This window comes from Tubulanus polymorphus, chromosome 3, assembly GCF_964204645.1.
Source record: "Tubulanus polymorphus chromosome 3, tnTubPoly1.2, whole genome shotgun sequence".
NCBI lineage: Eukaryota > Metazoa > Nemertea > Palaeonemertea > Tubulaniformes > Tubulanidae > Tubulanus > Tubulanus polymorphus.
The window spans coordinates 6,085,559-6,100,294 of NC_134027.1; the positions used below are offsets into that span (position 1 = coordinate 6,085,559).

The 14,736-nt window shown below is 35.3% G+C and overlaps 1 protein-coding gene across 1 annotated transcript; it reads left to right on the plus strand.

Moving 5' to 3' along the window:
- Positions 1-213: 213 nt before the first annotated feature.
- Positions 214-14,532, plus strand: LOC141902839 (FH1/FH2 domain-containing protein 3-like). Its single transcript, XM_074790751.1, has 24 exons — positions 214-473; positions 686-807; positions 1,658-1,716; positions 1,830-1,897; positions 1,989-2,094; positions 2,642-2,736; positions 2,828-2,939; positions 4,161-4,255; positions 4,426-4,569; positions 4,647-4,705; positions 4,818-4,952; positions 5,038-5,168; positions 5,422-6,078; positions 6,292-7,322; positions 8,904-9,059; positions 9,151-9,333; positions 9,428-9,547; positions 9,638-9,799; positions 9,878-9,993; positions 10,072-10,146; positions 10,340-10,532; positions 10,683-10,818; positions 11,763-11,957; positions 12,043-14,532. The coding sequence occupies exons 1-24, from the start codon at positions 309-311 to the stop codon at positions 12,114-12,116; spliced, it is 4,389 nt and encodes a 1,462-aa protein (XP_074646852.1). The 5' UTR covers positions 214-308; the 3' UTR covers positions 12,117-14,532.
- Positions 14,533-14,736: the final 204 nt, after the last annotated feature.

Genomic DNA, 14,736 nt, shown 5'->3' on the forward strand with positions numbered 1-14,736 from the left:
CACTTCAAACGTATATCTCTATGAGACACATATAGTTATCATATATATGATAAGAATAGTAAAAATATTGAATCTGATAATTGATAACCCGGACTACGAAAGACCTTCTTAAACAAATTTGCAATGATTTGTCGATGGGACGGTCTATGGCATGCGAGGGTTCAGTACCCAATTTTGACATTTGTAACATTGACCACCGTCGTGAGCTGTCAGAATGCGGAAATGATTCAAATGATTGGAAATAAGATGTGTTTCAAGTGTTTTTATTGGGTTTTTTGCTCAATGTAGTTGTTTTTTCACGAAGAGACATGTCAACGCTACAGTGTCGCATTCAGTATCTCGACGATACGGATCCGTTTACGAGTACTAATTTTCCTGAACCGACCCGTCCGCCTCAGTTCACATTCCTTACTAACGTTCCCCTTTGCAATCAAATCACCGGAGTACACCGACTTCTTGACGCGCCTCATCGGGTAAGAAACAATCGCTCAACTGAAGTTAATCGGTAATGTGTGGAAAAATGGATCTTAATTTCCGTTCGAATTATTTCTTATTTCTTGAGTTTTAACTTTTATTTAAAGGCAGCATTTTATTGTATTATTATCGCTCTAGTCTATTATTGTTGATTTTATTTAGGCCCCTAAGCTTGCAGAAAGTGATTGCCACTTTATTTGATTATTTGCAGCTTGAAGATTGTGTGCTGCAGTTATATAGATATACCGGCAATCAAGGAGATTATGGAAGCTATTTAGATCTGGAATTATCATTAGATGAACAATGGGAAGAATTAGAAGGCTTCACTGAACAGTAAGTGGCAATTTTCCCACTTTTGACCAATAACATTGTGGTTAGAATGATTATATTCCATAAGTTTGTCTTGAAAAATTAGTTCAACTCAATCATTTTTTAAAGCATTAGAAAATGATTACTTTTAAATTGGACCAATTCATTGAGACATTTTTCATGGGGAGGAAGAAACAATCTATGCTAAGAAATGAATCATCCTTATCAGAGAAACTCTGAAATGTTCAATTTCTTAATCGCAAATATCCTGTTGTTATTTTTATCATTATATATTCGCCATGCTTGTCATTATGTTTACAACTTCACTGAAGTTGAGTACACTGCTATATAGTGTTAAAACATGGCGTAGATGATCAGAGTTCTTCGAATTCAAATAATTGTTCTTGTTGGCCAACTTTTCTGATCAGTGCTATGCGTGGCCTTGTATTTACACAACTTATTTGATGTTCATGGTATGTCAAGTGGTCTGTGAAGTACTTATGCTTATATTCATATCCTTTCAAGACTGTAATAGTGGACAGTGGGCCCAAAGTTTTGTTTATTTTACCTGTAACCTGTATGTCTGGTCATCCCATTAGAGGCATTGAAATACATTATTTGCTAAATCTATTAAGCCACCGTTTTTATTGCTTTCATGACTGGTATGTCACGTTTCCTGAAAAATGTAATCTTCTTTGACATTAATCATTGCTCCTACTTCCACCATAGAGCTTATATCAACTGGTCCCCAAAAATATCAGATAAGAATTTTTTCAATTCCATGGTTTAATCTGTAGACTTAAATCTGTAGGCCCATTGTAAGGGAATTGAATTCTATTTTTGAATTGAAAAATGATTTCCTTTCTCTTTTCAGGCGTAAAAACACAATTATCCTTCGAACTCAACTTTCTGTACGTGTACATGCATGTATAGGTGAGTATCCGCTCAGCCAGGCTGATCTAATGTCAGTTACCTTTCAAGTTTATATTCTGCACCACTCCTAGTTTGTTAGTATGAATTATAATTCTTTGAATTTTATATCTTAGAAAAGTTACTTTCATCAAGTGGTAGAGATTTACGCCGGGCATTATTTTCTTTGAAGCAGATATTTCAGGTATAATACAAACACACGATATGTTTATCAACATAGGATGCATGCAACTGTTGCATTGATGTCTTATGAGAAAACTTTTCTATTTTCTAAGGATGATAAAGATGTTGTTCATGCATTTGTCAACAATGATGGTCTCATGTGTCTGATAAAAGTCGGTACAGAAGCCGATCAAAATCATCAAAATTACATTCTTAGAGGTCAGTTTTGTTTTTGGTTAACGCTGAAAAAAAAACCTAATGATTTATTGAAGTGTATAATTTCCAGCTTTTAGAATGCGGTAACTTTTATAGAAACCAATTATTTGATCATTAGATTGGTACCAGTAGTATATTGTTATAGCCCTGCTGTGCGCTTCCAGATATTTTTGTTTAAAAAATCTATAACGTCGTTGAATACCTCGCACATGACTCTTATGTATATTATGACTGTCCATGGCTATCGTTGTGTGCCTAGTTATTAATTGTTATGGCTGATATCCACAGCTGTTATGCCTATATAAACAATGTTCGCATTACAGAGTCTCAGTCTATGTATCGAATAAAATAGCACGCGAGATGAGGGGTGTTTTTTGTTACTTCGCATCGAAAATTGACCCGAATTAAGAAATGTGATACTTATGAAAAATTATTTCTGGGTAGTCATTACGAACAATTAAAACTTAACCCACTGAATTAAAAAAACACTTATTGAGATAAGGCTTCAAATGATCATCAAGAGTGTATTTTTCGAATGTTCTCTTTCCAGCATTGGGACAAGTGATGCTATATGTAGATGGTATGAATGGTGTTATTGCTCACAATGAAACTATTCAATGGCTTTACACTTTAATGGCATCTAAAGTATGTATTCAGTATTCAATACCTGATTAGAATGAAATTTATCCTGTGCATGCTCTGAAAGTAATCGGTTTATTTCGGATATTAATTTCAGTTTCGTCTTGTGGCTAAAACGGCTACTAAATTGCTATTAGTGTTTGTGGAATATGCTGAAAGTAATGCGATGTTAGTTCTTCAAGCGATAGAAGCAGTCGATAGGAGTCAAGGTATGCTGAAAACCTGCGTATCCCAGTTAGCATTGATATATTTACCAGCAGGTGTCAGTACTTGTTCGTTAAAAGTTAAGAAACATGAGTAAAACATGTATGTGCATGTATGTGAATACATGTAGGCCTAGATAAATGAAAACATGTTTGGAAATAGATATGAAAGTGATTCCTTGGCCAAATAGATATAATATTAGCTCTTAGTCCTTTAAAGAATAACAACTAATCACATTTTAAAAATAACCACGATAACTAAACGTGTAGTCGTCTGAATCACTCTGTTTTAGCATACCGGGGTATCAGCATTCTCCTGAGAATGTACTTTGTACTGCCACCAGGTCTATTGCATAATACCACTTACTAATTGAATGCGTATTTGTGATAGAAATTTCTAGGTTTATAGCTACATTGTAAATACTATTAAGTTGTATGCGTTATTGAAATGGGATGTTAATGTATTTGTCTTCACATCCGCATGACAAATTGTTCGATCTCAAACTTGTATAAACATGCCAAATTATTTCTCCTCTGCTCTACTCGTTGTGAGAATCATGAGTTTAACCCCATGTCAACTGAAATTTGATATTCAAACGTCCTTGCAAACCTTTCTATGAATCAATTTCAAGCATTCATTCTTTGATCATACTTTTCCTTGAAATGAGATAAAATTTCTGCCCTGACCTTAATTGCAGTTGTCATTCTTGTTTTTTAACTTAACTCTTTAAGCACCATAATTGCTCTTTCTCTCTTTCTTACTTAAAAATCTCTGGGAATTTAGTCAAATTAAGATACTTGGACTCTAAAATGATTTCTTTGTTTTAGAATCCATAGCAAAACTACCAAAATGAACTACTGGCAATCAAACTGTCGGATTTCGTAATTGAATGTATTGCACAGGTTTTCATGTTTCAATGAATTACGTCTGAAGGCACACGGCAGTTAAGCCACGGATGTTCTTTATTGCTCTACATGGTTCTATAGGAAAAACCACTTAAATGATTTATGTTAAAAAAAGGGAGCATTTAACAAAGGGTTTTCCCGAATGTGTGCTCATCATAGAAATATTATTACAAATTCAAATCTGTTCTCCTACAGTAATTGATTATAGTATGATTAATTATGGTATGATTGATTACCATAGAAGAATAGTTGGAATTTTGATTACCGGTATATGTAATATCCTTATATCTATATTTTGATTCCATTTAATTCGTTTTTCAGGATATAAATTATGGACGACTATATTTGGTATTTTATCTGATTGGGATGGTGGGGATACAGAGCTACAGATCTATACTATGACACTTATCAATAAAGTAAGATTTTTGTGTAATATCTATGAAGTTTAATTTTAACTGAATCAGATTCGAATAAGCAAACTAATCTTAGTTGTGATTGGTATCCAAGACCAGTTTTATAGAAAAAAACATTTAAGAATTAATGAATGGAGAATTTTGATCAAGATAGATATTGAATTTATTTTTAGACGTTGGGAGCAATTCCTGATCAGGATGCATTTTATGATGTATCAGATTGTCTCGAGGAACAGGGTATGGAAAAAGTTATTCATTGGCATATGAATAAAAAAGGCGCTGATTTAGACCTCCTGCAGCAACTTCAAATATATGAGGTACAAAGGTTTCTATGTTCCATTTGATTTTACATTTTAAATGCATGCACTTCAGCACAACAATTATTGTTATACAGAGTGCATTAAAACATGAAGATGGGGATGAAGAGGTCCCAGTACAAAAAGAGGCAATAAGGTAAAATTTTCACTGCCATTTGAAGAATATTTTGGTTATTGGTGATTGTTTCTAGATTTGGCCTGATTGCTTTTTTATGTAAATGATATTTCCTTTTCAATATTCAATACAGGAAAGTACCTCGCCAGAAAAGTGAGGATCCCAGGAAAAGTCGCCGATCAGCAGCAGCATTTTTCCGACAGCAAGGTTTGACAGCGAATGTTGATGAAACATCCGAACTCAGTGAAGATGAATTGGCTCGAAGAGGGTAAGTTTTTACAGAGGTTTTTAGGTTGTTGCATGGTAGGTGTAACTACGTACAGAAATGATTTGAAATTTTGCTTTTTGTTCAGGTCAAAAACGGAGAGTGAGTTGATGGCTTCTTTACCAGCAGCAACAAGGTCAATGAGTCTTCAGGAGGAGCAGTCCCCACAAATTAATGGCACAGATGACTCGGACATAATTAAAACACCAGCTGCGGCATGTAAGTTTCTTAATTCAAAATGCATACTAATGCATGGAATGTACACCAAAACTTTAGGAACATTGTTAATGCAGTTTACTTCAAAAGAGATACAGATTTCGTTAGCATGTATGTTGAAGATGCTTTCATTTGCATGGTTTGATTTAGAAGATCTTTTTGTCAGTCTAATCAATAGAATGTTTTTTTGTTTCGCCAAATACATAATGTTTTCATGTATAATCGCATGTTGAAAATGTCTGCACGATGTTTTTAGATACTCCATCGCTTGCTGCCCATCGTCGACGGGATAGACGCATACCACGCTGGGAATCCACTGATGATAAAGGAGGAGACAGTGAAAGCCCGTCGCAGTCTCCTGTTACAATCTCTACAACTGTTGAGGCATCAAACGTCGATGCAACAAATGACAAACCTCGCGTTCGTGAAGTCTTAACTCCTGAAGAACGGCGCGAACGACGACGACAAGCTCGTATCGCTCGTTCTCTGAAAGAGACTGATATTGATCAGGCATTGCGACGCGTTTCAGTGGAAGAAACAGATCTAGATGCGATACGCTCGCATTTAGAAATACCACCGGATAAAGTAATGGGAGAATTCACCGGCAGTAGTCAAGATACACCACAAACTAATCTCGACGATGAATCAATGCAAGGAGAAGGGATTGTAACGGTTAAAACAATGGACAATGAGGAACAAGAATTGGCAGGAGAGCCGCTATCAAATCTTGAATTTACGACGCGTGAACTGAAATCGCGGTCAGATAAAACTGATAATCACAGAGACAATAATCAGTTGCAGAATAATTTTTCACGAGTGCTCGCACAACTCCCAAGCAGTCTCTCAAAATTAAGTACGAATGATAGTTCTATAAATATGTCTATTAGTTCATTGAATTCACTGGAGAGTTTAGGTGAGTATATATGAAAACAACATTCATTGATTACTGATGAGAATGATATGATTTTTATGCATGAAAGGCGAAGCATGAATTTTTTGCTTGATTCTTGATGAACCTTTAACATTTTATCATTCAGTTCTAATCCATAAAAAATACAGTTGAAATGCGCTTAGAGCTGATTTATTCTAAGCGATTTGAGATTTTTCCATCCGATATTTATTTCAGATGAGAAACGACATGGCGCAACTAATGAAAATCAACTGCCTCCATCACATAATTACCAAGGTTCGGCGGAATCTGGTTACCTCAGTAACAACGATCAACGCATTAAAGAACTTGCTGCATCCGATCAGAATGAAACGAATAAACCTGAGGTTTTATCAGGTATCGATGATAATCAGTGGTTAGTGTATCGTACCTCGGAAAAATTGCCAGATGAGACTGAATCCAATTCGGAATCTAATGGGACGAATCGGCGGGAAAGTATGCAGAATGTTGAAAGTATTCAAAGTCGATTGGATAGTATGAAACAACTGGGACAAACAGAAGTTCAAAAGACTGATATTGATTTGGAAAATTTAGGAGCAGTGCAATCAGTGCAGGCTTTGTTGAAATCATCATCACAGGATACTGATCGCCAGACAGACAATTCGACACCACAAGGCGACGCGAGCGGTTTGATTCAACGGGCAAAAGAGGGTTTGATGTCCAGCGGACAAAAACCACTACAGCAATCTCGACGCGAATCATTGCGACCGAAAGTGGAAGAGGCGAAAAAGAATGAAAGTGAAATGCAATGGGAGGCACTAGAAAAACGACTCAACCGACCACTTAAGATAAAAGATCTTGACTTTACCGATTTGGGTGATACAGATGATGTAGACTGTTTAGTCCCAAAACCAGTGATTGTGTCAGATACAGGAATCCCTCCCCCACCGCCGCCTCTTATGGGAGGTCCACCTCCCCCACCACCCCCACCCGGAATTCCCCCTCCCCCTCCTTTGTTACCTGGAGCACCACCACCCCCACCGCCATTAGGTAGCGTGTTATCGAATTTGCCTCCACCTCCCGGTTCATCTCTTAAAAAGAATAAGAAAACTGTGCGCCTACATTGGAAAGAAATACATACCAATCAGCCGTCATTTGTGCAGCAGGGACCAGCTGAAACAATCTGGAATAAACTTGTACCTATTCGTGTTGATCCGGAAAAGATTGAGCATTTATTCGAAATCAGAGCTAATGAATTGAAATCGAAGGTAAGCATTTCTATCAGTCCATTAATGAGAGATTTTCATACAAATTTTAATCGCTATCGTGTCATAGTGGCTACACAAATTTCATTGCTCTGTGAGATGCTTAGGCATATATTCCCTGAGCTAACTGATATAAACAGGAGTGCTATGGATATGCCAATGCTTTTTGCATTAATTGAATCATGGCATTCTAACTAAATATTTGTATGCTTAATGAATAAAAATGGTTAGCTTCAGTGTTTAGAGTAGGCTCCATATATTGTAAAATTTGAGTTTAACAATGGAATGATCAAATCATCACAGTATAATGGTCCCCCATACAGTGTTGTTGCCCTCTTACGAATTTGTTCATTCTTTTATTCATCATTGCTTGCTGTCAGCTTGGCATCAAGACAACTTGATCTGACCAAACAAAAAATAATCATGCATTTATTAACAGTCATGAGATACTTTGCTTTTTTATGCTTATTCTAAAAGCGATTTTGATAAAACCCAAATAGCAGCAGATACCAAACTTCACATTGAACCACCATCAAAATTATTTTTTAAAGTGTCAAAATCTTTATTGATTAATGCGTCCAATATATCAATTTCATTCATAATTTGGTAATCAGAAATGTATTAATTCAATCTGCTTTTGTTTGGGAGGGTTTTCAGGATGAATACTAGCGTTATATTACAGGAAACTAATGACATTATCTGTTCTTTTTTCTTTTTTTCTTCATCTCATTCAATATTTCGTGCATGCTGTCACTGGTCGTCGCATTCACTGATATTTTCAGGAGTTGGTAAGAGCTTGCTTTTGTACATCATTTCTTCAACATGTTAACACTGGCCTTATTTTCATTAAAAATTGGAGATTGTTGACCTTTGAGTGTACTGCATCATTTCTGATCAATGAATCATTGATAAGAAATAATGCCAGCAACTGCGCTAGAATTTGTCAGCGCAGTTTTTTAATTTGTTCATTCATTTCCAGTTATTTTTGAAATTTGGTCATATATATATATATAAATATATACTATGTTGTTCACTGCAGTATTAATCTACTTCCAGTTATTTGTGAAATTTGGTTACCAGTAACTCATATTGTTGCTGTATTTCAATAACCCATGTCTGATGTACGGTATTTATAGTAATCATGGGGATAGGTTAATACTGCTGAAAAGATTCTATTCCTCTATTCTACCCCATTATATAATGATTTTTCAGTCATTCATATACTTACCATCATCCTTGTCCACACTACATATAGAATGAGTTTGAATTTTGAATATTATTCGAATCTGATTCCTATAACTTCTCCTTTTAAATCTAATTGTTAACTTTTTATGAAGCATGTTTATAGTAGAGTATTATTCAATAGTTTAGATTTGTAGGTTACATGATATGTTATGGATTTTGCATGTACTGGTTACGGTATATAATCTTACCTACACCCAGTGTCAGTAATACCTATAAGTTATTTCGCAAAATTCCTGAATTTGTATTTTAAATTTTTTTCATCATCGAATATGTGAAACAAGACTGCCAAAATAAAAAAAAATCAGTAAAAATCACTATTTTTATGACTTTGTTTGACAGAAAACTGGAGATCAGAATAAAAAGGAGATTACAGTTTTAGATCCGAAGAGAAGCAATGCGGTTAACATTGGTATGACGAAGTTACCTCCATCTCGAACCATCAAGGCTGCCATATTGAAAATGGACAACGCTATCATGAACCGCGAAGGTATAGAGGTAAGTGCCTAATTTTCAAGACAACGCAGATATTGTGATTTTTACGCATATGATGTCTAGCGCTAAGTGAAATCTGATCGTTTGATTCTAGAAAATTCTTGCAATGTTGCCGACTGCTGAGGAAACGAACAAGATCGTTGAAGCGCAGAAGTTTTCACCTGAAACACCACTAGGCAGCGCTGAACAGTTTCTTTTAACCTTGTCTTCTATTAGTGAACTCTCAGCCAGACTTCATTTATGGGCATTTAAACTAGATTATGAGGTTTTAGAGCAGGTATGCGCTTAAATTCATCGTTAGCCTTTAACGAATAATCTACCCCTTATATGAAACATTTATTTCTCACTCGTGTATCGTCATTGAATTTAAGGAAATAGCTGATCCGCTCATGGATCTGAAGAAAGGCATGGCTCATTTAGAAGAGAATGAAACGTTTAAGTACATTCTGTCAACAATCTTATCATTAGGAAATTTTCTCAATGGAGCGAAGGTACTTGCAAATGACTGAGAATCCATGCGATACTTGTACAGATTTGATAGACGTATACTAACCTAGAGAACTCGTTATTTTTTCTTTTAGGCTCGTGCATTTAGTTTTGAATATCTAACAAAAGTACCAGAAGTGAAGGACACCGTACATAAACACTCATTATTACATCATCTTTGTACAATTGTCATTGAACAGTTCCCAAAATCAACGGATCTATATTCAGATATCGGTGCTATCACAAGATGCTCAAAGGTATGTACGAAAAATGTGATTAGCTTATCATCTGTCATGTAGTCGTTACATCTATGTATGGAATTGATTGATTTTAAGGTCGATTGGGAAGAGCTCAAAGAGAAACTTGACAAGCTAGAAGATGATTGCAAGGGATCATGGGACTATATGCGAGCAATTGCTAAACATGAGAGTAGCTCAAATCTGAAGACGAAGTAAGTTATTTTCAGTGGTTGGTGCCAGAAAGCTTGTGTCTTAAGATTTTTGAATTGACATTGGTTTCAATGTTGCAGGATGTCAGAGTTTTTGGCCGATAGCGCTGAACGTATTATGGTGTTGAAAATCATTCACAAAAGAGTGATGAACAGGTTTGTACAAAATCTGAAAATAGATCAACAACTGGGGCCAGTTTATTAGACCAGGAGCCATATTCTATAGAACCAACCCCTGGGTCTAACTAAGAGTAACTCAATGTGAACCATGGAACATCATACTGGCACAATAGACAGCTTTTTAGCACAAAGGACTGTTTCTCATCAGTGATTTTCTTGTTTTATGCAGATTTCGTAAATTCATATTGTTCCTCGGTTTGAATGCTACAGCTGCAAAGGACATCAAAGTGAACACATTCTGTAAAACAATCAGCGAATTCGCTCTCGAGTATCGCACGACCAGGGAAAAAGTTCTACTACAGATACAGAAAAAACAGAATAATCGCGAACGTAAAAAGACGCGGGGAAAATTGATTGTTGATGTGAGTTTTACCTTTGAGACTTACGTGCTTTATATGAACTATGCCGTATAATGGCCATGTTTTTACATGGACACATACCCATGATTTGTGAAGCCTTTTCAATTTTCTCTGGAACCTATCTTGCTATCTCTATGATCAATCAATTTTTAGACGGAGAAGTTCGCCCGATCAAAGGAAGATGATGCCCTGAAACAGTTATTGTCTAAAGCTAATGATTCGGACAAAGAATCATCCACCTCTATTCAAAGTCTGACTGGGTCACAACAACGACGCAGAATTTCATTAGGTAAAAATCATTAGCAACAGTAGAAATATACAATAATACTGAATTACTGAATTATTGGCCTCTGATACTGAATCTGTCTCAAAAACATTTTACTTTAATGCTCACAATGTTCATATCTTCGACTCTATGGGTTATCAAGAGAGATATGAATACCGTGATCATTTCCATTCAGTTTTAATAAGTGAATAAGATGAGTTTTATCTCAATGTGAATAATATATCCAAGTTGAGGTTTTTTAATAACTGCGGATATTTCTGTTATTGGTTCGTAAGTGACTGTTGCTGTTATGAACTCCTTGTTAACAGCTTGTCTGAGAAAAACTATGTCATTTAAAGCTTTGCATCATACAGTCTTGTTTCAATTACATATAAGTATCTGTTGATTTACAATGTATGTATTTCTGCTCTTCACATTCATCAGCATAGTATGTTATTTACATGTTCTTGTAATGTACAGAGCATCGTGCACTGTCTGTATATGCATTCAATCGCTTCAGCTTTGCCTCTGTTTCTTATTATTCTAATGGCAAAATCTAAGTAAACTCTTTATGTTATTCTGTATGATATTAATTGAATTCCTATTGGATGCAAGACATCTAAACTGAAAAAGCCCTACCAAATTAATTATGAGTCACTAGCATCAGGGGCAGATTCACTCATTTTCTGATCAAGTGCCCTTTTGAAAATCACAGGTGAAAAATTTCACCCGACATTGATCTCTGACTAAAGTCCACAGTACTTCTTAGAGCTGTAATATGCACTAAAATGGCATAAAATTTCCAGCCTGGATTCACCCCTGAGCATTTGATGGAAGCATGTAGAACTATCTGTTATATTAATGATTATGAATACTTGTACCCGTTTGGATGGTTATTGCGCCGATGCTCGATGTGCTTTTCGTTGTAACTAATCTACGTTCTTGTGTTTCACCTATGTGCAACACAGGTAAAATGTTAACTGTTACAGATCGTAGCAGCCGGCCGGGAAATGGTTATGGCAGCAGTAGCCAGGTGACTGACTCCGAGGTCTACGATACGGGCGATGATGAAATTCTTGAAGCGTGTGTGAAGACAGCGACGGCTCCGACTCATCGCACACCGCGAGAAAGAAAACGCGCTCGAAATACACACCGCAAATCTCGTGAGTAATTTGATTCATGTCCTTGCTGAATGGGTATCCTTGAATGAACATATGTTTTCATTGTTAATTATAATTTTGTTTTTAGTACGACGAACATTGAAAGGCGGACTAACGGAAGAAGAGAATAGTGCAATTCTTGAATACACGAATACATTATGAAACCAGTTTTTACCATAACTCAATCATTCTATATCATTATTTTTACCTCATTTTATCTGTAAAAAGTTCAGTATGTTTTTAGTTTAGAATTCATTATTGTTGAGTTTTTATTAGAGTATTTTATTCCAAGTATGAGTACATGCATATTTTGATTCAGTACGCGTTCCCTCTATTCTAAATCTTTTTTGCTGTATTATTAAAACCTTATCGGAAGTGTATAGATGTGATTGAGCCATTTTTAACCTCTGTATGATTTTTAGACCCGCTCCTAATGAAGATATAACATCTAGGCTGCCATCTTGAGCTTCATTCTAGAGCTGGCATTTTCGAACCAAATGCTCCAAACCAAACAATCAAAGTGAACTCTTATATGTATTAAAAAGTTCATTTATTGTAATGGTAACTAGGGTAGCTGTCACTGTGCATGTGAAAGTTATGCGTAGGCTCTAGAGTTTGCATTTTCGGTCCAGATATTGTTTCCATCCGTCTCGCCTTAAAACTAAGAGTCAAGAATGTTATTTCATGAATGTTATGTGGTCTAACATTCGTTGGTTATTTTTGCAGAATTCTCTCGTTTATAAAACAAATATGAGAACGTCAGATAATGATAGTTTTGGCATTGATTGTTAAGTGGATTAATCAAGGAAAAATGAAAGATGGGGACAGTCATTTGAAACCTTCACTGAATTTCTTCTGCAAATATCACAAAATTGTCATTTAACAGGGGCCATAAGAATATCAACTTTACTATGCATACTCGGCCTTGTTCATAAGCCTTCACCATTGCTACAGAAGACATTATTAATGATAAGAAAATATGCAATAAAACTTACATAAAAACCCTAAGTTTTTATTCTTTGTGTAAAGGTTTTACCAGTATGTGTGAATTAAGTTGAATTCGACAAGAAAGATTTTGTGCATTGTCTGAACATATGTACATTTAAAATTTGTTGTTAAATTTCATTATTCATGGATTCAATTGCCCTATTTTAGAAACCTGACTCCCACATTGTATTTTATTCTACCGAATTGTTGTAAACAGATATGGTGACTAGAAATATTAGTGTACATGATTCGAAAAAAAACCGATTGTAATCTTAATCTGTTTATTGTTAGAAAAGATTTAAAAATCAACTCAAACGTTTGAAATTTGTTCAGAATTATGAAATAGAAATTTGATTTCTGAATCTGCTCCAGATCATCGAAACGCAACTTTGTCCCTGAGTACATTTTAAATGTAAATTGATGCGACTATAAATGTGTATAACATGAATATATTGATAATATATGCTGTTGATTTGATATTGATATATTTGATTATGTAAATTATGTTCTGTATTATTTAAAAAAGATTATTTATATGTGCTTAGCTAGTCCTCTGCCAGTTCCCTTAAATTATCATTTCTCATGTGATTTTTTTTATCATATCGGTATCATATAAGTCATTGTTTTTTTTTTAGATTTCATCAAAGATCTCGTCATCGGCCAGTTTTCGCAGAAGCAATCTCTTAGCAATGAATGATTTTTTCACATCAGAATTTACCCTTAGGATTAAACTTTCATAAATAGTGATAGAAAATCGTTGTGTCTTATCAACCAGTAGTTGACTGTCATAAAAGAATCTCCACATTTACCAGTGATCGATATTTTTGTACATATTATCCCTGTGCGCGTTGAAATAGAAGGGTTAATGATCTTGAGACATGATTATGATACATATAAATAACAGAAGATTCTTATCATTGTATCCACATTGCACGGACCTAATGTCTGTGGGCGAGGTTTTTACGAACCCGTTCTGTTCTTATGGCTATGGAATTTCGAAGCTTTGTATCTTGAAGATTTACTAGCTAGAAGTTGGACCTGGTTGCAAGTCCATCGCTAGAAAAACGGCTTTCCTATCAAGAACAATTTTGTTACGACGTAGCATTCGTACGCAAGTCTTTCAGGATGATCTTATATAATGAACCAACAAACTGCTGTACAAAGCCGGTTCCGTCCAAAGCTTTCAAACAGTTTTATAAACAGATGTTACTTTTCGAAGGTTGTTAACGAGGCAATAATTTGATTAAAACAATAATTTTCAATCAACCATATCTGATGAGATATCCATATCTTGAATGTGCATCTGCTAGGCTTTGAGAACCATATATTGCTCACTGCAGTTCTTCCCGCGATGTTACAGTATCATTCGATTCGAACCTCCATATCACGAGGCGAACCGAATATTTTTACAAGATTTGAATTTAATAGCGCGATTTTCGGCAATAAGATTAATGAATTGTTTTATGAATAAGTGACGTTACTCTTATCATATATAGAATTTGTCTTCCGGTCATGTTTTATGACGTGTAGTAATGAATAATTCAATGAAAAATTGAAAAACTTTTATCTGAGAAATAAATCAACTGAATCTTCTAGCAAATGTTGTTTTCTGTTCATTTTGTTATGTTGTCTTTTCTTCCTTCTGGAACATCCTTATTGGATAAACGGATCTCGGTTAGATATCTGTGAGTAATCGTTAAACAAATGATTACTGCAAGGTTAGGCGCCAACGTCACACGTCAATTGGTCGTCCAGCCGCCAAATAGCAGTCGGTTTCAACTTATTATTTCAGTTA

Excerpts from the sequence above, each read along its gene's own strand:
- LOC141902839 (XM_074790751.1), top strand. The coding sequence starts at position 309 with ATGTCAACGCTACAGTGTCGCATTCAGTATCTCGACGATACGGATCCG. Across the intron at positions 7,323-8,903 it reads CTAATGAATTGAAATCGAAG|AAAACTGGAGATCAGAATAA; the intron begins GTAAGCATTTCT and ends TTTGTTTGACAG. Across the intron at positions 10,147-10,339 it reads CACAAAAGAGTGATGAACAG|ATTTCGTAAATTCATATTGT; the intron begins GTTTGTACAAAA and ends TGTTTTATGCAG.